General features: G+C 44.2%; 1 protein-coding gene across 2 annotated transcripts in view; it reads left to right on the forward strand.

Annotated features, from left to right (window-relative positions):
* The first annotated feature begins 1 nt into the window (after position 1).
* GPS1 (G protein pathway suppressor 1) overlaps positions 2–25895 on the forward strand; it is a 48298-nt gene continuing 22404 nt past the window's right edge. The window contains exons 1-6 of one of the 2 annotated variants that reach the window (XM_077458870.1): positions 2–151; positions 13690–13782; positions 15535–15725; positions 17435–17599; positions 17746–17881; positions 20703–20780. In XM_077458870.1, the coding sequence (XP_077314996.1) occupies positions 119–151; positions 13690–13782; positions 15535–15725; positions 17435–17599; positions 17746–17881; positions 20703–20780 (696 nt within the window). In that variant the 5' untranslated portion in view covers positions 2–118. The remainder of the gene's footprint in view (positions 152–13689; positions 13783–15534; positions 15726–17434; positions 17600–17745; positions 17882–20702; positions 20781–25895) is intronic. The other variant, XM_077458872.1, reaches the window with a different exon arrangement.

Raw genomic sequence — 25895 nt, forward strand, 5'->3', positions numbered from 1 at the left:
ATGGTTCTGACGCTCCCGGACGTCGCTGCGTGCGTCCCCTCCGCAGGAGGCGCAAAGCACGTAACCCGGAAGTGGTCGGCTGGTCGGGGCCGGAGCGGTGGAGAGCGAGGGGGTGACGATGCCTCTCCCGGTGCAAGTGTTCAGCCTGCAGGTCAGAGGAGGAGAAGAAGGGGGTGGGGTCTATGTTTAGGCGTTTGTGTGGGGGGGGGGGTCACCCCTCCTCTAGAAGGAGGACTGTCTGTGTTGCTCATAGCCACCAACACGAGCCCTCTCTTCTTCTTTCCATTGGAGATGGACAGCTTGGTTGTTGTGGAGGACATACGTGGGGCTTATATATATATATATATTTTTTTTTGCCACAGGGGGTGGAGCCTGGTGAGGGGGCGCTGGGGCGCAATGCTGGTTCAGGGACTGGCTCCTACTTGCAATGCAGCGCAGGGGGAGGCGTGTCATATTTAGCGACAGTATGCAATACACAGCATGTTTGTGAAGGTGCTGACTCCTACTTGCAATGCAGCGCAGGGGAGGCATGTCATATTTAATGACAATATGCAAGAAGCGGCATGTTTCTGGTGATGCTGACTGCGCAGGTTCAGGGACCGGCTACTACTTGCAGCACAGTGCAGGGAAGCAAGTCATACTGTGTTTCCCCGATAGTAAGACACCCCCGATTGTAAGACGTATCGGGAGTTTCAGAGGGGTCGGCTAATATAAGCCGTACCACGAAAGTAAGACATATGTCTTACTTTCGGGGAAACACGGGGGTATTGCCGCCTCCAGTGGCATACTAAGAGTGGGGCGGGGGGTGCGGGCCGCACCGGGTGCCACACCCTGGGGGGGGTGCCAGGCCAGCGCCCTCCCCCTCCGACTGAAGAGACAGCGCCGTTCTGATCAGTCTCGGGCAGCGGCTGTCACTCACAGCCGAGCAGAGTGAAGCCGCCTCCCCCTCCTCTTGTATGGCTACACAGTGCTGTCCATGAAGGAGAAGGAGGGGGAGGCGGCTTCACTGAAGAGATTCTCTGCAGCTCTTATTATGTAACTGCAAGATGCAGCTGAGGAGGACTACAAGTCCCAACATACCGGGCTGTGTGGGCTTACAGTTCTCCTCTGCTGAGCATAGCAGCTTTGTATGCTTGGACTTGTAGTCCTCCATAGTGCAGCCTTGCATGCTGGGACTTGTAGGCCTCCTCTGTAGTACAGTGCAGCCTTGCATGCTGGGACTTGTAGTCCTCTGTAATGCAGTGCAGCCTTGCTTGCTGGGACTTGTAGTCCTCTTCTGTAGCGCAGTGCAGCTCTGCATGCTGGGATTTTTTTCCAATATAAGACATACCCCGAAAGTAAGACATAGTGGGGCTTTTGGGGATAAAAAGAAAGTAAGACACTGTCTTACTTTCGGGGAAACACGGGTATTTAGCCACAATATGCAGCATGTTTGTGAAGGTGCTGGCTCCTACTTGCAATGCAGCGCAGGGGGAGGCGTGTCGTATTTAGTGACCATATGCAATACACAGCATGTTTCTTGCGATAGGGACTGGCTACTACTTGCAATGCAGCAAAGGGGGAGGCGTGTCATATTTAGCTGCAATATGCAATACACAGCATGTTTCTGGCGATGCTGACTGCGCAGGTTCAGGGACTGGCTACTACTTGCAGCACAGTGCAGGGAAGCAAGTCATGTTTAGCCACAATATGCAGCATGTTTCTGAAGGTGCTGGCTCCTTTTTGCAATGCAGCACAGGGAAGCATGTTGTATTTAATGACCATATGCAAGAAGCGGCATGTTTCTGGCGATGCTGACTGGGCGGGTTCAGGGACTGGCTACTACTTGCAATGCAGCGCAGGGGAGGGATGTCGTATTTAGAGACACTGGGCTTCGTTCACAGAATGGGCTCGCATGAGATATTTAGATATCAGGACACATTTTGCCTGAAAATCCTGAAACTGTCAATTCACTGGACAGTTTTCCGGTATTTGCCAAAAAAAATAAAATAAAAATGCTTGGTAAATACAGCATGAAAAGACATTAAAATCCATTCACGTATTTTGTTGAGCGCTGCGCAAACTGTTGGCGGTATATAAAACCTGTATAATAATAATTCACAGAACGAAATAAAAAATAATGCATGCGGAAATTAAAGCGGAGCTCCGCCCAAAAGGGGAAGCTCCAATTGTTCGCACCCTTCACTCCCCTCCTCCACTGCCTTCTGGGACACACAGAGGTGCCCAAAATAAAAATGGCGAGACCATTCAGAAAGCGCATGCGCAGTAGGAAACAAGCTGTGAAGCCGCAAGGCTTCACTTCCTGTTTCCCTTACTATAGCTGCCCGCACCCGAAGCTGATCGACAAATGGGCTCGGGGTGCGGACATCAGGGGATCCAAGGACAGATGAGTGTCCTTATATTAACAGTCAGCAGCTACAGGATTTGTTTTTGACAAGTCCTTAATTTAAAAAAATAAAAAATGTCCCTCCAGTGTAGATCCGTCCTCAATCACGACACCCACTGCCACCGCCAACCTGAAATTCTGAGAGTTCTTAAAGAACTAAGGGGCGGTGCCACCAAATGATGTTATTGGTTGGCACTGCCCCTTGTGACGTCATCGACCCAGCATGCCCCTGGCCGATGCTGTCACCATTTTTTTTCCACATTTTTAAACTGCCAATTCAGCTATCAGCGAGGAACCCCCTCCTTCCCCACTGTGGCAAACTGAGCCAAAAGGTGGCAAATGTGGCATTGTGGGGAGGGGGGAGACAGACATGCGGCACTTGCCTCTTTGGGTGGTGCTCTGCTTTAAAAATTACCTTTTTAAAGTGGTTGTAAACCCATGGGGGGGGGCAACCTGCAAGGCAAAGGCATAATGAGCTAGTATGCATAGCATACTAGCTCATTATGAATAACTTAGCTGAGAACGAAGCCCCCGAAGCAGTCCTCCGTCTTCATGTCTGGCGCTGCCATGGATCCCGGGGTGACTTCCGGGTCTCGCTGCTCCGGCACTGTGGTTCGCCGGAGCAGCGATGACGTCACTCCCGCGCATGCGCACGGGAGCCGACACTTGCGGCATATCGCCGTGATCTGTGGCCTGCCCAGTGCGCCTGCACGCCGCTGTCTACGGCGCATGCGCCGTAGACAGCAGTGGCTGTCTTTTTGTAAATATCTCCTAAACCGTATAGGTTTAGGAGATATTTCTTGGACCTAAAGGTAAGCCTTAATCTAGGCTTACCTGTAGGTCAAAGTGGTTTGTAAGGGTTTACACCCACTTTAAGGGGTTGTAAAGGTTTGTGGGTTTTTTTTTTTGTCTTTTAAAAAAAATAACAAACGTGTCATACTTGCCTCCTCTGTACAAGGGTTTTTCACAGAACGACCCCGGGCCTCCTCTTCTAGGGTCCCTCAGCGCCACTCCTGGCCCCTCCTCTTCTTGAGGAGTACCCTGCATGGAGATTCAATGGGGGCACTCGTGCGGGCACGCTCCCGAGTCCTGCTTCTGCATCCATTGACACAGACAGCAGGACTCGGCCCCGGCTCCCGTGCCGCTGAATTTGATTGACAGCAGCTCCTGCTGCTGTCAATCTATCCAATAAGGATCCGAGACAGCGGCTGAAGCTTCTGTGTTCTCCTCCGTCGCTGGAAAGATCGGGTTCAGGTAGAAGGCGGGCTTTGGGGAGCTTCTGCACTACAGAAGGTTTTTCACTTTAATGCATAGAATATATTAAAGCGGAGGTCCACCCTAAAGTGGACCTTCCGCTCATTGGAATCCTCCCCCCCTCCGGCGCCACAATTGGCACCTTTCAGGGGGGAGGGGGGTGCAGGTACCTGTACAGTACAGGTATCTGCACCCACTTCTGGGATAGCTCTGTGCGGAAAGGGGCGTAGACTACGCCCCTTTCCGAAAGTCCCCCGCTGCCTGCTGGGAAACACACAGATCCCAGAGGCAGCGGGTCCATCCTTATTGCGCGACTCGCGCATGCGCAGTCGGGAATCGGGAAATGAAGCCGAAAGGCTCCACTTCCTGATTCCCATACCCAAGATGGCGGCGACAGCACCCGAGAGACGATCGAGAGATCGGCTTCGGATGCCGACATCGCGGGCGCGCTGGGCGGGTAAGTGTCCTTATTTTAAAAGTCAGCAGCTGCAGTATTTGTAGCTGCTGGCTTTTAAAAAAAAGAAAACGGCGGACTCCCGCTTTAAGGTGAAAAAACACGAGGTTTTACAACCCCTTTTGCTTCTCAATCTGCAGGGCTGTAGTTTTCTGTAAGATGCAATATGGCAGCCTGGAGTTCTGTACATGTAATTTTTCCATGAGATACTCCCAATAGGATTTTGCATCTAAAGGGATGCAGACCCTGCAACGTTCCTCATTAGACCCCTGCAAGTGCAGCAGCTAATATATAATTATAAAATCACTCCATATTCACATGGACACAAACAAACAGCTATTTATTCAGAATAACAAAAGGTAGGACTGCAACAATGTTTGTTAAAATTCCTGCAATGTACAGGGCCTTGAAGAAGTATTCATACTCCTTAAAGTTTTCCACATTTTGTCATGTTGCAACCAAAACGTAAATGTATTTTATTGGGATTTTATGTGATAGACCAACACAAAGTGGCACATCGTTCTGAAGTGGAAGGAAAATGATAAATGGTTTTCAAAAATATTTACCAATAAATATGTGAAAAGTGTGGGGTGTACATTTGTATTCTGCCCCCCGGAGTTAATACTTTGTAGAACCACCTTTCACCGCAATTACAGCTGCAAGTCTTTTTGGGGATGTCTCTACCAGCTTTGCACATCTAGAGAGGGACATTTCTGCCCATTCTTCTTTGCAAAATATCTCAAATTCTGTCAGATTGGATGGAGAGCGTCTGTGATCAGCAATTTTCAAGTCTTACCACAGATTCTCAATTGGATTTAGGTCTGGACTGTGACTGGCCCATTCTAACACATGAATGTGCTTTGATATAAACCATTCCATTGTAGCTCTGGCTGTATGTTTCAGGTCGTTGTCCTGCTGGAAGGTGAACCTCCGCCCCAGTCTCAAGTCTTTTGCAGACTTAACAGGTTTTCTTCTAAGATTGTCTTGTATTTGGCTCCATCCATCTTCCCATCAACTCTGACCAGCTTCCCTGTCCCTGCTGAAGAAAAGCATCCCCACAACATGATGCTGCCACCACGATGTCTCACGGTGGGGATGGTGTGTTCAGGGCGATGTGCAGTGTTAGTTTTCCGTCACACATAGCGCTTGGCTTTTAGGCCAAAATGTTAAATTTTGGTCTCCCCTGACCAGAGCACCTTCTTCCACATGTTTGCTGTGTCCTCCACATGGCTTCTCAAAAACTGCAAACAGGACTTCTTATGGTTTCCTTCCAACAATGTCTTTCTTCTTGCCACTCTTCCATAAAGGGCAGATTTGTGTAGATCACGACTAATAGTTGTCCTGTGGACAGATTCTCCCCCCTGAGCTGTGGATCTCTGCAGCTCCTCCAGAGTTACCATGGGCCTCTTCTCAGCTTCTCTGATGAATGCTCTCCTTGCCCGGCCCGGTCAGTTTAGGTGGACGGCCATGTCTTGGTAGGTGTGCAGTTGTGACATACTCTTTCCATTTTCGGATGATGGATTGAACAGAGCTCCGTGAGATGTTCAAAGCTTTGGATATTTTCTTAAAATCTAACTTTTCTTTAAATTTCTCCACAACTTTATCCCTGACCTGTCTGGTGTGTTCCTTGGCCTTCATGATGCTGTTTGTTCACTAAGGTTCTTTAACAAACCTTTGAGGGCTTCACAGAGCAGCTGTATTTATACTGAGATTACATCACGCACAGGTGGACTCAATTTACTTTTTCTGAAGGCAATTGGTTCCACTATATTTTAGTGATATCAGCGTAAAGGGGGGTTGAATACAAATGTACACCACACTCTTCACATATTTATTTGTAAAAAAAAAAATTAAAACCATTTATCATTTTCCTTCCACTTCACAATTATGTGCCACTTTTGTGTTGGTCTATCACATAAAATAAATTTTATGTTTTTGGTTGTAACGTTACAAAATGTGGAAAATTTCCAAGGGTAAGAATACTTTTTCAAGGCACTGTATATAGATCGCCCAGAGGGGAATGTTTATTTCTCAAACGAGAGTGGAGTTGCTCTTTAAGTTTTTTACCTTTAGTCCTGCTTATTGCTAGAAGAACATTGGACGAGGATCCTGCGTGTCACATGACCTCAGAAAAGGTAAGTATGACAAAACAGGGCAAAAAATACAACGGGGGAGGGGGGAGAGTTGGGCTTAAAGTACATGTTATGAACTGTGGCATAGAGCATGTGTTGTGTGTGTGTCTGGTGATGGTTGTTACTGCTGTATTTACCTTTACCAGGGAGGCGATGTGTCAGGGTCTGAGGATACAGACAGTCAGAACAGATCAGAATCCTCTCCATGGACAGATGTATATGGAGACCCTGACAGCCATAGTGCAGAAGAATTCTATTTAGCTAACTGTGGAACTTTCATCTGGAAAGCCATTTCATCAGCCTACTCATTGCATTTTGAGGTATCATGGAGGAGTAGATGTCGGCCTCTGGCAACAAGCCATATTGTTGTATAAGTCTTGACAGAGAACAGGCTTAAAGTGGCACTAAACTCGCATCATAAAAAAGAAAAAAAAAAGATCATTAAATGGTGTATTCCATGCTGTTCATAGTTTGTCACTATGAGCTTCATTTTCTGTATTCTGCAAAATGACCTGATTGATCCTGCTGCTCTCTATGTCCACCTTGTGTTCATGTCCCCAATTCAGCTAGGGATCTTGCAGCTGCGGTGGCAACTCTGCACATGCTCAGTTTTTTTTGTTTTTTTCTTTTTGGAATATTACAGTGCCTTGCGAAAGTATTCGGCCCCCTTGAACTTTTCAACCTTTTGCCACATTTCAGGCTTCAAACATACAGATATAAAATTTCATTTTTTTGTGAAGAATCACCAACAAGTGGGACACGATTGTGAAGTGGAACGAAATCTATTGGATATTTTAAACTTTTTTAGCAAATTAAAAACTGAAAAGTGGTGCGTGCAAAATTATTCAGCCCCTTTACTTTCAATGCAGCAAACTCACTCCAGAAGTTCAGCGAGGATCTCTGAATGATCCAATGTTGTCCTAAATGACTGATGGTGATAAATAGAATCCACCTGTGTGTAATCAAGTCTCTGTATAAATGCACCTGCTCTGTGATAGTCTCAGGGTTCTGTTGAAAGCGCAGAGAGCATCATGAAGACCAAGGAACACACCAGGCAGGTCCGTAATACTGTTGTGGAGAAGTTTAAAGCTGGATTTGGATACAAAAAGATTTCCCAAGCTTTACACATCCCAAGGAGCACTGTCCAAGCGATTATTTTGAAATGGAAGGAGTATCAGACCACTGTAAATCTACCAAGACCTGGCCGTCCCTCTAAACTTTGAGCTCAGACAAGGAGAAGACTGATCAGAGATGCAGCCAAGAGGCCCATGATCACTCTGGATGAACTGCAGAGAACTACAGCTGAGATGGGAGAGTCTGTCCATAGGACAACAATCAGTCGTACACTGCACAAATCTGGCCTTTATGGAAGAGTGGCAAGAAGAAAGCCATTTCTCAAAGATATCCATAAAAGGTCTCATCTAAAGTTTGCCACAAGCCACCTGGGAGACACACCAAACATGTGGAAGAAGGTGCTCTGGTCAGATGAAACCAAAATCGAACTTTTTGCCCACAATGCAAAACGATATGTTTGGCGTAAAAGCAACACAGCTCATCACCCTCAACACACCATCCCCACTGTCAAACATGGTGGTGGCAGCATCATGGTTTGGGCCTGCTTTTCTTCAGCAGGGACAGGGAAGATGGTTAAAATTGAGGGGAAGATGGATGCAGCCAAATACAGGACCATTCTGGATGAAAACCTGTTGGAATCTGCAAAAGACCTGAAACTGGGACGGAGATTTATCTTCCAACAAGACAATGATCCCAAACATACAGCAAAATCTACAAAGGAATGGTTCACAAATAAACGTATCCAGGTGTTAGAATGGCCAAGTCAAAGTCCAGACCTGAATCCAATCGAGAATCTGTGGAAAGAGCTGAAAGCTGCTGTTCACAAACGCTCTCCATCCAACCTCACTGAGCTCGAGCTGTTGTGCAAGGAAGAATGGGCAAGAATTTCAGTCTCTCGATGTGCAAAACTGATAGAGACATACCCCAAGCGAATGGCCGCTGTAATCGCAGCAAAAGGTGGCTTTTTTGTTAAAAAAAAATCAAAAATCCAATAGATTTCGTTCCACTTCACAATTGTGTCCCACTTGTTGGTGATTCTTCACAAAAAATAAAAATTTTATATCTTTATGTTTGAAGCCTGAAATGTGGCAAAAGATTGAAAAGTTCAAGGGGGCCGAATACTTTCGCAAGGCACTGTACATGTAGATTGATGGTGGCTTCACCTCCCTCTTATTCTTAGTCCCCCGTTACTGCCAAATAATAAAGATTTGATTTAAAATATATATTTGACAATTTAAAACGGTTTATTTGTTTTGTTTTTTTTTATTTAATTTACGAAGATACCAAAACAAGTTTTCTTGACTGCCCAGGGGCTCTGGGTAGGCACGGCACATATCGACCTTAGCTTTTTGAGGCGCACACATTGCATCAAGGGAGATGTGCCAAGGCTCCAAATTAGAGTTGAAGTCAGATTTTACCTATGGGTCTTGTGGAGTGGTCAAGGAAATTTTTCAGATGAAAGTGTATGCGTAGGCATTGTGCTCAGTTAAAAGAAGCCTGCGTTCATAAAGCACTTATTTTCAAGCGTATGTTTAGCCCTGTTTTGGGTAGTGAAGAATTGGAGCCTCTGTTGAGTTTTTACTTTTATTCGGGGGTTCTAGAGAGATTTCCCATCACTTCCTGTTTCTTTGACAACAGTTTCACCTTACAGCAACAACACAGACAAAAATAAAATGTACTTCAGGGGTTGACAAATTTGCTTTGAATTTAGGAGCCAGTTAAAAAAGTTAGGAGCCAGTTTTTTTTTCAGCGCCCGGGGTAAGGCCACTCGTTTTCACCCCCTATCCCTAACTCACAATGGAGCACCCAGTCAATAACTCCATTGAAACGCTGTTACATCAGGGGTATGGGCTGACCAGAAAGAGTAAGGCTGGCAACAGATGGAACTGGCTGGCACTGGCAGGTGGCACTGGTTGCCACTGGAAGGCACGTGGAACTGCCAGATGGCATCAGCAGGTGACACTGGTTGGAACTGGCAGGTGACACTGGTTTGAAACTGGCAGGTGACACTGGTTTGAAACTGGCAGGTGACACTGGTTTGAAACTGGCAGGTGACACTGGTTTGAAATTGGCAGGTGGCACTATTGGCACTGGCAGGCGGCCCTGGTTGGCGATGGCACTAGTTGTCACTGGCAGATGGCACTGGTTGGTGTTGGCAGGTGGCATTAGTTGGCGGTGGCACTGGCAGGTGGCACTGATTGGTGGTGGCACTGATTGGCAGTAGCACTGGTTGGCATTGGCAGGTGGCACTGGTTGGTGGTGGCATTGGTAGGTGGTGGCACTGGTTGGCGGTGGCAGGTGACACTGATTGGCGGTGGCACTCGGCACTGGCAGGTGGCACTGACGGTGGCACTGGCAGGTGGCACTGATTGGCACTGGGTGGTGGTTGCAGGTGGTATTGATTGGCGGTGGCACTGGTTGGCACTAGCAGGTGGCACTGATTTGTGGTGGCAGGTGGCACTGATTGGCGGTGGCAGATGGCACTCGTTGCTGCTGGCAGGTGGCACTGATTGGTGGTGGCACTGGCAGGTGCCACTGGTTGGCACTGGCACTGATCGGCGGTGGCAGGTGGCACTGATTGGCGGTGGCACTGGTTGGCGGCAGGTGGCACTGGTTGGTGGCAGGTGGTATTGATTGGCGTTGGCACTAGCAGGTGGCACTGATTGGCGGTGGCACTGGCAGGCGGCACTGGTTGGCGCTGGCAGGTGGCACTGGTTGTCGCTGGCACTGATTGGCGGTGGCAGATGGCACTGGTTGGTTGCAGGTGGTATTGATTGGAGGTGGCACTGGTTGGCACTAGCAGGTGGCACTGGTGGCAGGTGGCACTGATTGGCGTTGGCACTGATTGGCACTGGCAGGTTTCACATGGAGCACTCTGTTACTGAAATGTAACAAAGGAGCTGGCGGGACCCTGCCGGGTGTGAAACTGACAAGTAACAGAGAGGTGGATATGTCAGATTCCAGCCTGATGTCGGGGTGGGCAGGACTCAGCAGCTATCAAACACCAGCCAACGATTGGGCTGCTTAAGAAAAGGGGCGGGCCACATACACGTAGCGGCCCACCCAGATCCCATTGGCTGGTGTTTGATAGCTTGCTGGGTCCCGCCCCCACCCCGGCCGGGTCCCGCCCACCAGTTTCACACACAGCGCGGTGCTGCAGAGTGTGAAGGAGGGAGGAGGACGGCAGTCAGTGTTAATGCTGCTGCATGTCTGGGGCATCGATAGTGAGTGGGCTGGTGGCAGCTTAGGCGCCAGGTCACGATTTCTGGTCGCATTGGTGACCTGGCGCCTGGGGTTTGTCGAGCCATGATGTACTTCTTTCTCATCCAGTGAAAGAGTTATACTGCCATCTCAGAGGATTGGACACTAACAACCAGAAAAACTGTAGGCTAACCCAAGATAACCCTGCCTACTACCAGCATGCTTCTATTCATTGCTAGTGTTCATGGAGGATGGACATATGTTCTTCTTCAGCTCTGCTGTGTTATAAAATTACCTAATTGTTGACCTTTCGGGCACTACGTTTCACATAAAGCATTTTGCAGACTCTGTTCTGGTGAAAGTTCGCTAGTAAAATGCTTTCCAAGGCCACTGGCATTGTCTTACCTCTTGCTGAGTCTCTAAAGACTCAGTTTGGGTTGAAGGGGCTAATGCTGTGGGACGGTGTTGCGCTGGGTAGAGTATTGTGAAGATCTGGTTTTTGAAGGATTTTCTTAGCGGATGCCAGCCTATCAGGCTAGGGAGGAGTCCTTGGCACCCCAAAGCTGCAGTGGGTGGTGGGGTTGTTGGATGACTCCAGCATTAGACCATCTTGCTGGAAGGTCATATAATTCAGATTCAGTAAGACAATGGCAAGGTGACGGCATACATCCACCACCACGGAGGAACCGGAAGCCTCACTATTGGTAGAGAAGTAGATTGCATTCTAGCCTAGGCAGAACTTCATGTTTCATTTGTGGTTGCCATGTACATCCCAGGCATAAAGAATTGGCAGGAAGACTTCCTCATTCAGCAGCCCCTGGAGGTGTGGTCTCTACATCCAGAGGTGTTCCAGGACCTGTTTTGCAAGTGGGGGATGCTGGATGTGGACCAGCATGGGAAGGGGAGAGATGTGTCGGTGAATGTCTGACTGAAGGGACATAATTTGACAGTTCAGAAATTAAATAATCTTGTATCTCTCTCATCATCATCCTTATCCATTCCCTTTGTGGAGTTGGAGGTGAATAATCAACTTTCAAGCTTGTGAATTTAGCGAAGTATTGCTGGCATAGGTTTCTGGACCATTACCAGTGGCTGTACTCTAGATACACCCCTTCTATGGCTTTACCAGATGATCCGACTGCTCATATCCCCATGAGCCCCAATTCATATGCAACTAGTTCTTGAATACACAGGGCTTATTGTGCCTGATACCAATTATATCTCCTGAAGAAGCCAATTTACCAAGGCGAAACATGTAGAGATGAAATCAGTACATGTATTAGTACTGTAATATCAATATTTACTCTTTTGTATATCTGTTTTTACTGTTTGAATACATTTCTACTTTTACAAAATTATTTTGTTCTAATTGGCACCTTTAAAAATCCCATATACTCTCTTCAAATTTCTCCTGGCCTCCACGTTTAACAAGAAACTGGACAGGTTTGTCTCCAGATACAGGGAGTGGATGCTCTAGTGACAAATGGAGGCATGCTGGCAGTAGGAGGGGTTATCCTGGGTTGGCCTACGTGGTTGTGTGTTTGTTTTTTTCTTCTCTTCTTCAGTGTCTAACCCCCCAATCCAGGTTAAATACATCCTGTGTCCTTCAGTTGACTCAAACAGATTTTTGTTTATTTTTTTAGCAGTGTAGGGGAAGGCTACTCCTTCAAGGCTACAAATGTTGTTCCTTACATTTCACCAATCTGTTACACATTTGGGGGGGCTTGGCCTACAGTGACATCACATGAATCCAAAATGAAATTGACATGACATCACATGAATCCAAAATGAAGGCAAAACCAACACAGCAAAACGCAGAACCACATCGTACTAGAAAGTAGGGGTGCAACGGATCAAAAAACTCACGATTCGGATTGTTCCTCAGATCAGAGTCACAGATCGGATCAGCAAAAAAAATAAAAAATCTCCCCACTGTAATATCCACGTCATCTCCCCCACTGCTGTAATATCCACGTCATCTCCCCCACTGCTGTAATATCCACGTCATCTCCCCCCCCCCCCCCCCCACTGTAGTGGACATCCCCCCTCCACTGTAGTGGTGGACATCCCCCCCCCCCCCACTGTAGCGGACATCTCCCCCTCACATATCAACAATCTCTCCCACTGTAATAGACATCTCCCCCACTCCACATCATCTCCCCTACTCACTGTAATATCCACGTCATCTCCCCCACTGCTATAATATCCACGTCAACCCCACTGTAGTGGACATCTCCCCCCACTGTAATGGACATCTCCTCACATATCCACAATCTCTCCCACTGTAATATCCACAGACATCTCCCCCACTGTAATATCCACAGACCTCACTGTATACAGTATAGGAAGACTAGTTTTTAATCTTACCTTACCAGAAAAGAAGCTGGCCAGAGGGGTGATGATGCCAGCGCGCAGCTCACTGCTGCTCCCGGGTGTACCAAGATGGCCGCCGCTCCGGAGCTAGGCGGAAGCTGGGGGCTTTCCTGAGGCAGCGGAGCGCATGGTGTGCCGATCCGAACAGGTTGATCCGTTCAGATCACAGATCGGTGATGATCCGTTGCACCACTACTAGAAAGTTTACTGTGATCTCATTGAAACCGATGTTTTGGAGACACACAGGCCTCCTTTGACAGGGTGACAAGACATAGCTATGTTTATCTTTTTGTTGGTGTCTTTGTTCCTGCTGTAGATCATCTTCTCGTACTTCCTGTTTGATAATACTGTTGTATCAGATCAGTGTTTGTCACCTTGTCCTTTCACCACTTCCCCGCTGCTCCTCTATCTGTACCCACCACTGTAAAATAACCAGTACGTCGTAGCATGTGACCACCTCCCATGATGAAGTGCTCTGGCCTAGCTGGCAATTGCTAGGCCAAGCACTGTCACTGCGTTTAGGTGGTGTCCACAACAGAAGTGTCAGGGGAGAGGTGAATATGAAGTGGTCAGGGTGAGGATTTGCACAGGCAATGTAACTTTGCCCTGAATGGACAAGGTGGCAGGGTTTCTTTTAAAGTCTGTTTATCTATGGTACTTTTTCTTCCTTCTGTGACTATTTTATTTTCTGTCCTATAGTTTTTTTTCAGTTGACTTGCTGGTGGAGCGTTGTGGCTCAGTGCAGATTGCAGGACCCTGGACATTTGCTGCTTATCTTGATTGCAGTAATTGACTAGTTTTGTTTGCCTACGTAGGGTGCTGTGGAGCCCATGCAGATTGATGCTGACCCTCAAGATGACCAGCAGAATGTGCCTGACATCAACTATGTGGTGGAGAATCCAACTCTGGTAAGTCTACCCTCTCAAGCCCATTTATATCCTCTTCTATCTGTGACATATTAGCTGTGTGCGGTTGATATTATCCTCCTGTCTTTATTCTCTCCGAGAAGATTGTGTATGCTGGGACCTGAGTGGTCTCAAAAGCTTACAATTTTTTAGTGTATTCTATGGGCAGGCGGATGTCAGCGGAGATGTGTTCACGGACGCCTGCCTGCCAGCCGATCCGACAAGATCCACTCGCTATGCAGAAATGGACCTCTCAGAACCCCGCTGTTCTCTATGGAAAGATCGGAATTAAAACAGACAGCCTGTCCGTTTTCATCCGATTCCATCCATTCTGATCTGCAGGACAAATGGTGAACGTTTCGCCATCTGTCTGTTTTGAGCAGATCTTGACAGATCGCATCCGCCTGCTCAGCGGGGATCAATGGAGCAATCTCCCTCTGAGCTGGTGGAGTCCATCCAGCGGATCTGCCCCATGTGAAAGGGGCCTAAAAGTATTAATTTGTTTTGTGTTTTCATGTTATTGTCACTGGAAATGCATAAAGTAGTAAAGTAAGTTAACATGTAAAGTAGAAAAAAAGGCAATTTATTCTTAAATATCTCTATACATGGTTATGTCTCTATGGTTAGAGAGCAAAATCTCTTAATCCACTCTGAGAATAACAGACAGGAGAGATATACTGTATATACTATTAGAGGAGAGATATACTGTATATACTATTAGAGGAGAGATATACTGTATATACTATTAGAGGAGAGATATACTGTATATACTATTAGAGGAGAGATATACTGTATATACTATTAGAGGAGAGATATACTGTATATACTATTAGAGGTTAAATCTGGTAAATATCATCAGACTCGGAGATCTTTTTTTTAAAGAAAAAAAGACTGTTTTGCAGATTTTCAAACAGAACTATATTATATGCTGGCCATACAAAAACAATGTCTTCCTTCAAAAAGAAAAAATGTAATTTTAAGAACGTTCGATTTTCAAATCGTTAGTGGGGTCAAATCAATGTTCGTTTTCAACCACAAAACTTAGAAATAATAGAAAACTGCTTGGTCAAAGGAATTTTCGGACAGTGTATGTGGTTTTTGTTCAGAAATTACATTCGTTTTAAAACAGAATGTTAAAAGCAAGTGAAAATTTCAAACAACATTCTTTCATTCAGTGAATGTGCAAAGATTTTTCTTATGAATATTCTTATCTGAAAATTGATCCGTGTGGCTAGCATAAGGCTCAGTACACACCTATGCAGTTTGCTTTTGATCTGTTTCTACACTGCTTTTTCTGTGTGTTAAGTACAGTATAGAGTGCCCCAATAGCTAGGTAAAGAGAACTTATTCTGCCTTTTAGAACCACTCACTTCCTGCCCAGGACTACGTGTCCCATAGGGGATTGCTCCTCACACATTTACAAGTTCTCAGGCACTTACTGACATGTATGGATGGTGTGCTGAGCTGCTGATGTGTAAACAAATAATGCATTCTGTATGCAGGCCAACTAATCGTCTGGCCGATTAATCGATTCTGAAAATAGTAATCGATTCATTTCATAATCTATTAATTGTCGATTAATTGAGTAGTTGTTTCAGCCCTAGTTCCTAGACTGATCTAATTATCTAGTGAAATCTACAAAAGGCAACAATTGGTTGGCTGCTTTGTATTACTGAATGCTACCCAGTATCGTTGCTTGTTGTTTTGCCATATTCCATAAGCTTGATGGTCAATGTGTTGTTTGTGTTCCTGCAGGATCTCGAGCAGTACGCCTCCAGTTACAGTGGTCTCATGCGCATTGAGCGGTTGCAGTTTATTGCTGATCGGTGTCCACAGCTGCGTGTTGAGGCCCTAAAGATGGCTCTGTCATTTGTGCAGCGGACTTTTAATGTAGATGTTTACGAAGAGATTCATCGCAAGTTGTCAGAGGCCATCAGGTATCAGGGGTAAAAATGATACATACATTTGATCATGTTTTATCTTTTTGTTTTCTTCCCTTCATACTCTTACCTACTCCTGGACTCCTTACCCCACTTATACATGGCCTACTTTATTCCTCTTTCCCTCAAAAGAGCCAGCATTGTCCAATGCTCCCCGGTTTGGGCAGGCCCTCGCTATCCTCACATTCAATGCAGGACTGCAGTTCCTGTCTTGTATATGATGACATCAGAGAGATGTAACTTGCTGGGCAGCGAAGTGAAGCAGTTTCGGGGGCTCGGAGACACACAGAGGAGGAAAGCTGCAGCAGAGAGGAATAAGGTAAGTATTACTTTTTTTTTCTCCCATAGCTAGACAAGCATTTACCTTATGCAGTTGTGGTGGGGCCATCACTTCATGGGTAAATTGCACGGCAACCCAGTGAGGCTTTAAAGGATAAGTTCACCTTTTGTAACATGTTACATGTTACACCCATATTCATGTAACCTGTTACAAATCCACCCACTCCCGCACCTCCCTGCCCCCCCAATGTCACAGGGGATTTATTCCCCCTGCTCTCTGTGAGAATCCTCAAAGAACGTGGCTGTGCGGGCCTCTGCCCACCTGGCAGCGTCACTCATTCACAGAGTTCTGTGAATTGAAAACTACAAGGTCCTGTTGGCCTTATAGCTCTCAATGAACTAACACATCGCTGTTGAGCACCGTGGTAGTTCATTGGTAGTGGTAGTTCATTGATGCTTCCTGTGAATGTGTAACTGCTTGATTGTATGATGTATGGCCAAACAGCTTACACACACACACAGCCTGCAAGAGCCCTGCATAGCACACACGATTTACTGATCATCAGTGCAATGCTTTCCAGACTCCCAATTAAAAAATAATGTACATTTTTTTTTTTTTTTACCTGAAAAAGATGTGCATTTATTATTTTTTTTAAAACTGTGAACATATCCTTATCCATACTCTTGTCATTACTGTTGTGGTATTATTATCGCTATTATTATTGGTCTTGACATATATTCTTACAGATCAGTGTCCTAGATACCCAACTTTTGTACAGTATATCTCATATGTTATCTGGATTCCCAGCCCTGATGGTCAAGGAGTTTTGAGCACCCTAAATTTGTTAGCTTGCTCTTTTTATGGTGTTTTTGTGTTTTCTCTGGGGATTTATCAAACCTTTTGGGGTACTCTAATTTTCCACATAATCCACATTTAGGGCAAAGTGGCAGCGTCTCCCAACCCCCTCCTCCAGCAAGTTATACTCACTGATTCATCCTTGCCGCTGCAGGAGTCCGCCCTGAGTAAGCTCTATTACATGGGGAAGGTTGCATGCTTTTCCATACACAGAATCCCCAGGCCATTAGAACAAGTGTGGAGGCAGCAAGGAAGCACAGATGGGTAAGTATATATTTTTTTGATCAAGTGTGCTATCAGAAGGCACTGTCACACTTCCCTCCATGAGCAGACTGCAAATTAAAATTTTCCTGGGATTTAGAAGTTATGGCTTTGATACAGTTTTTATAGTGGTGCAGCAGCAAAAGGGTCTACTCGCCAATCCCATACGAATGTTCTTTCTTCTTTTGTGTCCATACCCTCTGATTTTTTTTTTTTTTTTTTTTTTTTTTTTTTATCATTGTCCATCCTGTCCTATTTCTCAATTCTCTGAATCCCCTCTCTCTCCCTCTCTCAAGCTTTTCTATCTGTATCTGTGCAGGGAGGTACAGAATGCTCCAGATGCTTTGCCCGAGGGCTCGCTGGACCCCCCTCCTCTGGACACAGCCTGGGTGGAAGCCACTCGCAAAAAAGCACTTCTGAAATTAGAGAAACTGGATACTGACCTAAAGAATTACAAAGGGAATTCCATTAAAGAAAGTATAAGGTAAGGACAAAACTCGTAAGATTTGGTGAATAGTGAAGGTGAGTTTCTTGTGGAAATAGATTTGGAACTTCTGAATAATGGGCATAAAGAAATTGTTGTATGCTACTTGGTCACTCTATGTAATCACACTGATCATCTTTTTACAGGAGGGGTCATGATGATTTGGGAGATCATTACCTGGACTGTGGAGATCTTAGCAATGCTCTTAAATGCTACTCTCGAGCACGGGACTACTGTACTAGCGCTAAACATGTCATCAATATGTGCTTGAATGTTATCAAGGTAAAACTTTGACCTCTTTCTGTGTTTTCAAAAATTGGTATAAATAGAGTTGATTTACTAAAACTGGAGAGTGCAAAATTTGGTGCAGCTGTGCATGTTGGTCAATCAGTGTCTAACTTCAATTAACCTTTGACAAAAATACCTTGACACTTCTTTGCAGAGCTGCACCAGATTTAGCACTCTCCAGTTTTAGGAAATCAACACCTGTGTATTAAAGTGTTTGTTTTCCTTAAAAAAAAAACGGATCCTGTTCCCTTATAGCATGAATAATAGCACAGTGCTTGTCTGTGCTGACCCGTCCCTCGGCTCCACCCGGAGCCGAGGGACGGGTCAGCTTCAGGTGAGGGCATCGCGGGCATCCTGGACAGGTAAGTGTCCTTATTTTAAAAGTCAGCAGCTGCAGTATTTGTAGCTGCTGACTTTTTAAATTTTTTTTTTTTTTTTTTTTTCAGGCGGAATTCCGCTTTAAGTAGGGATTTCATGCAAAGAAAAAGCGCTCCACAAGTTTAGTAAAATCTTTATTTAAATATATTTCGAGTATATCTCACCAGGAATGTTCTTTTTACAGACACATCAATAGATTCCATATAACTTGATCTCCAGTAACAAGAACAAGGTTACCGTGATGAAGTCGGACATGGCAAAACATGTTGGGCTGTGACTTGGTGTAACCATTAAGAGAAATTGGTGGCACTGACAAGACTAGATTGAAAAAGCACAAAAAAAAAAAATATGGTGGTGAGAGCCTGTCAGCTATACTTATTAAGTGCTGGTCCTGTTACTGGAGATCGAGTTATGTGGAATTTAAGTAATAAAAATATACTAAACACATATTGGTGATAATTTAAAGTGATATTTAACTAAAAAAAATTAAAAATGTGGACAGGTAGAGTTTTTTTTTTTATGACAGAAGAAATCCTAATGGTCTCTTCTGTCATAATTGCTTCTCCCTGCCTGCCAACAGTACTGTACTTTGAGCTGTGGCTGAGCAGCTCTGAGTACATTTACAGCACCCGCTCTGTGTTGCGGTGAAATGACTCCACGCGCCTACGCAAGAGTGAGGTTGTTTCAGCCTGGCCATTCAAATGGCCAAATGGGGCAAACCCAGAAATAGGACCAAGAGATGATTGAAGCGCTTGAGCACTGACAGCCCATTGCAGGAGATCATTCTTGGCCCTTGTACACACAGTCGGACATTCCGACGGAAAATGTCCGATCGGACCGGGTTGTCGGATAATCCGACCATGTGTGGGCTCCATCGTACTGTTTCCGTCGGAATATCCAATCGACAAAGTTTTAAAGCTGGGCTATAAGATTTTCAGACAACATGATCTGATGGTACTTTTTATCCTATAGTTTGTAGAGAATTCCGATCGGACAAAGTGCCACGCATGCTCAGATCAAATTCCTAGACCAAAGCTATTGGCTACTAGCCTGAACGTACTCCCGTTGTAACGAAATAACGTCACCACGTTCTGAACGATCGGATTTTCCGACAACTTTGTCCGACCGTGTGTATGCAACACCAGTTTCGGACAAAATCCGACGGATTTGGTTGTCTGAATGTCCGACTGTGTGTACAAGGGCTAAGACAGGTATGTCTCTCATAATGTGCTAGTATGGTCTGCATACTAGTATATTATGCCATAAATCTGCAAGAGGCCCGTTTAATAAAAAAAATTAAAAAATAATAATAATTGTGGTGTCTAATACCACTTTAACCACTTACGGACCGCCGCACGTCAATATATATACGTCCTAAGTTTGAAGAGAATCGTTGTTATGGCAGCTAGCTGCTGCCATAACCCCGGTATCCTCTTCTTCGTTCTTTCTGTTAAGAGTGGTCTCTGCGGCGGGAGTGCCCCCCCCCCCGCTGCACTCCGGTGCCCACCGCTGCTTAGTGTAAATATGAGGTCTGCGGTCTTTTTGACCCCCAAATCTCATATTTAAGAGGTCCTGTCGATGCTTTTTTTTTTTTTCTATACCTTGTAATAGGAAAAAAGGTGACACTTTTTTTTTTTTTTTTTTTTTTTTTATTTAAAGAACAGTGAAAAAAGGTAAAATAAATAAGAAATATATATGTTTTTAAATGCGCCCCGTCCTGCCAAGCTCGCGAGCAGAAGCGAATACATATACGTGACTAGCACCCGCATATGAAAACTGTGTTCAAACCACACATGTGAGGTATCGCCGCGATTGATAGAACAAGGGCAATAATTCTATAATAACTCCTCTGTATCATGTAAAATGCAACTCTGTAAAACATGCAACCTGTAGAATTTTTTTAAATGTCGCCTATGGAGATTTTTAAGGGTAAAGGTTTGTCGCCATTCCAGGAGCGGGCTCAATTTGACGCATGACATGTTGGGTATCAATTTACTCAGCGTAACATTATCTTTCACATTATAAAAAAAAAATGGGCTAACTTTACTGTTATACTGTCTTATTTTTTAATTCAAAAAGTGTTTTTTTTTTCCAAAAAAAAGTGCGATTGTAAGACCTCTGCACAAATATGGTGTGACAGCAAGTATTACGACTGCCATTTTATTCTTTAGGGTGTTAGAAAAAAAAACTATAATGTTTGGGGTTTCTTCTAAGTAATTTTCTATATATATATATATATATATATAAAAAAAAAAAAAAAACAACAAATTTTAAAAAAGAGGCTCTGTCCTTAAGTGGTTAACGTGCCTTGGGAACTTGCTACTCAAGGATCCCACTGTGTCTGGTCAATTGTTCCAATGGCTAGGTCTTTAGTCATGTGATCTCTGCTGAAGGGAGAGGTCAGGATTCTGATCTTATGTGCTTTATCTTGCTATAGGTCAGTGTCTACCTCCAGAACTGGTCTCACGTGCTCAGCTATGTCAGTAAAGCAGAATCAACACCTGAAATTGCAGAGGTAAGCTTCCCAGCATGTGCTGTACTAAGTGTTTTGCTTCTGCTCCCAAAGCTGTATTAAAGGCAAATTGCTTGAAGGACGACTTTTATTGAGGAAAATACAGTGCCTTAAACAAGTATTCTTGCCCCTTGAATTTTTTTCCACATTTTTGTCATGTTGCAACCACAAAATTACAAAATTTCAAGGGGTATGAATTTTTTAAGGCACTGTATGTTCGCTTCTATTGTTGACCTCTCTTGAAAATACTAGTTGTTGGCTGTCGCTGATCCCATGGCTTTAAGACAATGATTTACTAAAGGAATAGAGACTGTTTACTTAATAAAGTGTATGTGAAGCTAAACCTATTTGATGCTTCAATACATTTGTTTACTACAGACACGCAGCTACTTGTGTCACAGCAGTTCCATTTACTAGGAAGGACTTGGTGATCAGTTTGTGTGCTGATCGGAGCTGCAGAGCTCTGTGCGAATACCTGTAGTCAACTGACAACAGGGAAGTCCCTCTCAGACCCATAGCACATAGATGTGGAAAGTATTTCCCTACTGTGTGTGTGTGTGTGTGTGTGTGTGTGTGTGTATATGTGTATATATATATAGCTGCCACGGCGAGTCGACATAATCGATTACGTCGACGTGCGTGAAAGGCGTTGATGCGTCACACAGTGAGAGTTGCAGGTCCACACCCCCACCGCGGCTTTCAGCGCGGTGCTTCTCTCATCCTGCTCCGCGTCTCCCACTCTCCTCCGTGCTGCCGTCCCCCTCTCTTCTCCCCCTCCATGCATCTGTCCCCCTCTCTCTTCTCTGTGTCCCCCCTCCGTGCTGCCGCCCCCCTCGGTATCTCAGAATGGAGAGCGGAGGTAGGAGCTGGTAAACCCGGCTCCTCCATTCACATAACTGATGCATTGTAACCTCCTGTGATTACGATGTCTCAGTTAATGAATGGAGAGAAGCCGCTGTCTTCTCTCCATTCATTATCAGTGCAGCAGAGGCTACAGAGAAAGGGACTGGGGAATCTGTGTCCCTAGTCCCTTTCCCTGTCTCAAATGGGAGATGTCAGGGGTCTGTTAAGACCCCTGATATCTCACTATAGCCCCCCCAACAGGGCTGATAAAAAAAAAAACATTGCAATAAATAATAATAAAAAAAATTGTAAAAAATAATAAAAACAAAAAACACACTGGCACTGTCCCCACACACCCTCCCCCTTAAAAAAAGAAAGCATTGTAAAAAATAAATTATAAACATTCATGAATTTCTGAACAGAATATAAAAAAAGCTAAGATAAAAGAATATAAATATATATTCTTTTATCTTAACTTTACAAAAAATAAGTACATAAACAAAAAAGGTAAGATAAGAAAATATAACTACTTACTTTATATATAATATATATGTATGTACTAGTTATATTCTTTTTATCTTACTTTTTTTTTTTTTATGTACTTATAATTTTTTGTAAAGTTATCCAAAGGGTTAATTAGCTAATCAAAACAGAACACTAGATTAAGTAAAAAAATTTAATAAAAATAATCGCTAGATTAGTCGACAGACAAAATAATCGTTAGTAGTTGCAGCTCTTGAGTAAAAACTAGTATATATTGTGTACTAATGTACTGATTATGATGGTTATCGTGGTATTCAGCTAATGGCGTAGTTGAAAAAAGGTATCCTGGATAAATTTAACTCCTATAAACTTATTTGTAATGATTCCACACAGCATTGTGTGAAGTATAATAGTAATAAAAAGCCAGTATTTCAATGAGAAAATAACAAACAGAGAAAACATGAAGAATCAATCTAAAAAAAAATATATGTATATATAACAAACCTTAGAGGAAGTTTTTATCATTAGATGTTGCAACTAGGGTGCATAAGCTAACTTTTGCGCTGTTTGATGGACTTCTTTTTTGATAGCCAACATGCTTTCTGAAGTGCAATGGATATTCCCAAGTGTAGAGGCTTTCCATTTGTTTTGGTTATATTCAGTTTCATAGCTAATAACCGTTACGATTCTATGAGCAAGAGTCTTTTTTTTTTTCTCTAGCAATGTATAAAAGGACTAAATCAAAGATGGGGGACAATGGTCCAGAGGTGCAAAAGATACTTTTTGAACCTAAACAGTTATAAAAAAATGCTTTTAAAGTGGATGTAAAGCCACTCTCATCCTTTCTAAACTACTGCAATATTGGCTATCTAGAAGAATATACATGCCTCCTCCATGTATACTTATCTGTCAAATGTCTGCTATCAGACCCGAAAAACTGCAGATTTTGTGTGTGGGTCTGTTTTCGAGGGCTCAGTGGGTGGAGTCGTGATGTCAGTAGACTCCCCTTACCAACATGCATTTTCTCCTGTGTATTTCTTACACTGAACTTCTGCTATGATCACTAACATCCTGTCAAAACCCAGAAAAGTCCCCACATGACTTCAGCGTGCCAAAGCATGCTGAGGTGTGGAACAGACAATCCTGAAGAAAGGAGTGGGGTTGGGAATTAAAAAAGAATGCATGTTTTAGGCTAGTGATATGTAGAGATATGTAAATCACCTGTCACTCACAGCAAGGGGGAAGAACGGACAAAGATTTCAGTTTGTCCGTTTTTATTTCACTGAAAAAAGATATGAGGATTGCTCAGAGCTGAATTAACTCTTTGTGGCAAGACTGGGCACAGCTGATCTGAACTCCCATACTCTATATTGTGCCAGACAAAAAAATCGGGTTTACATCCACTTTAATGATATATTTAAGAAAGCAGAAATGAAAAATGAATTGATGGGGTTTATATACACTTTAAGTTATGGCCATGTGATCATGCAGTGCCAGTCTTCTGATTTCTAAATTCCCCATCTTTGCACAAAGCCACAATCCCTTCCATTTATGAGGCTTAATAAAACTCCAAACTGGAAAACTTTAAGAGGTTTTAGAATTCCACTTGACAATTTCAGTTAATGGTACCTGCATTCATCTTCACGGCTCCTGCTTGCCTTTTGAATTTGTTCTATTGTTGAATCCTTTCGTGAGCAGCAGGTATCTTGGCTTTCAGTTATTTTTAAAGTGGGCTGATCTTTAAAAATGATATTTGACATGAATCGGTAGGTCACGTCATCATTACCAAAATAACACAATATTTGTAAGCACAAAGTAACTCCGTCTTGCTATTAATAAGATGTTTCTCTGAGCTTTTTTAATGTCACCTGCAGCCGAGACAAGGATGATGTGGCCTCTCTGGCTTTCATATGCAGTGTGGGTGTTTGACATCATAAGAGACAGAGAGAGCCTATTCTTTTCTATTAGACAAAGCTCAGCAGTTTGATTATTATAATAAAATGGGGTGGCACAGTGGTGTAGTGGTTGGCACTCTCACCTAGCAGTAAATCCCAACCACGACACTACCTGCCTGGAGTTTGCATGTCCTCCCTGTGCCTGCGTGGGTTTCCTCCGGGTACTCCGGTTTCCTCCCACACTCCAAAGACATGCAGGTAGGTTAATTGGCTTCTTTACAAAATTGGCCCTAGTATATGAATGGGGACCTTGGATTGTGGGCTCCTTGAGGGTAGGGACTGATATGAGTGTGCAATGTACAGGGGTAGGGACAATTGTAGACACTCACTCAGATTTAACTAGATGGACTGTTGTCTTTATTCAACCTTACTAACTATGTAACTATAATACAGGATTTATATAGCACTGACAGTTTGCACAGTGCTTTACAAAATATAGGGAGACCATACAGTTGCAATGCCATTCAAGACTAGTGGGTTAGGAGGGCCCTGCTCCTGAGAGCTTACAATCTAAAGTATCAGCAGGAAGGGAAGCCTGCTCATGCAATGAGCATATAGGGATGCCACCATGTACAATATACCAGAGCCCTTACATATTAATGAGACTTTGATGAAGGAACATTGTTAGAGTAACTCCACTTTCATGGGGTAAAAAATAGCAAATAAAGAAAAAATAATAGAGTATACAATTGCAACACAAGCCATATTGTAATTGAATGTTATTTAAACAAATCTCCTTTTTAATCTTCAGTCGCTGTCATTTTCTGTAAATACAGTGCAATATGGCTACCTGGAGGTCTTCTGTACACTGAATGTGTACTGACCACTCCCCAGAAACATCACTTCCTGCTTGTGTGATTGGCTCACCAATTAACCCAGTAGTCTGCCTAAGATACAAATCAGATTTAAGGCATCTCCTGCAACAAAAAAAATAAATTTGGTGAGATACTCCCTGTAGGAACACGTCTAAAGGGATGCAGACCCTGCAGATTTCCTCATTAGTGCTGTGCAGGTGCAGCAGCTGATAGATAATTATGAAACCACTCCCATTAGACCTGTTCAGGCCAGAGGCACAGAGGAACAAACAGAGGTTTCTTCAGAATAACAAAAGGTAAGGAATCTGCAACAAAGTTTGTTATAATCCTTGCAATGTACAGAGACCACCCAGAGGAGAATTTTTCTTTTTTTTTTCTTTTTCTCAACAAATGTGGAGTTACTCTTTAAATAGAGTTAAACTGTGCTACCTGACCACCCCCTTTTTTTCTGTTTATCTTTATCACTGAGAGTTAAATCAAAAGAAAATCACAAATGGGTTGTTATCAACACAGAAATAAAGGGGAAAACATCCGATTGGGGACATTAGTTCTGATGATCCTGGTGCCAACCATGGATTTCCCTAATTTTTGAGGTCTTTCCTTTCTGTTTTTGCTATTGGACAGAATGGGAAGTCAATGGCGCATACCCCAGATGGCAAAAAAGGAACAAAATAACGGGTTATACCCAGGGCCGGTACAGGGGGAGTGGGCGGGAGGGACACTTGCCCTGGGCGCTGTGTGGCCTTGTGAAGGAGGGGCCACCGGGAGCTTGTCAGTGCTCCGTTTTCCATCTGCCGAAATGAGAGGAGTAATCACACTGCCACAGGCAGCTGGAGAACGGAGCACAGGGCGAGAGCTGCACCAGCTGCTGGAGAGAAGATTCCACACTCTTCTCCCTCCAACTGTGGTGCAACAAGGTGAGAGCCCACAGAATGGGCGCTCGCAGAGAGAGGGGAAGTTGAGGAAGTGAGGGTGAGTGGAACGGTACCCACTGGTGACATCGCTCGGGTGCCGCCCATGCC

This window comes from Lithobates pipiens, unplaced genomic scaffold (assembly GCF_037356315.1).
Source record: "Lithobates pipiens isolate NorthernLeopardFrog02 unplaced genomic scaffold, aLitPip1_a1.2 Scaffold_28, whole genome shotgun sequence".
NCBI lineage: Eukaryota > Metazoa > Chordata > Amphibia > Anura > Ranidae > Lithobates > Lithobates pipiens.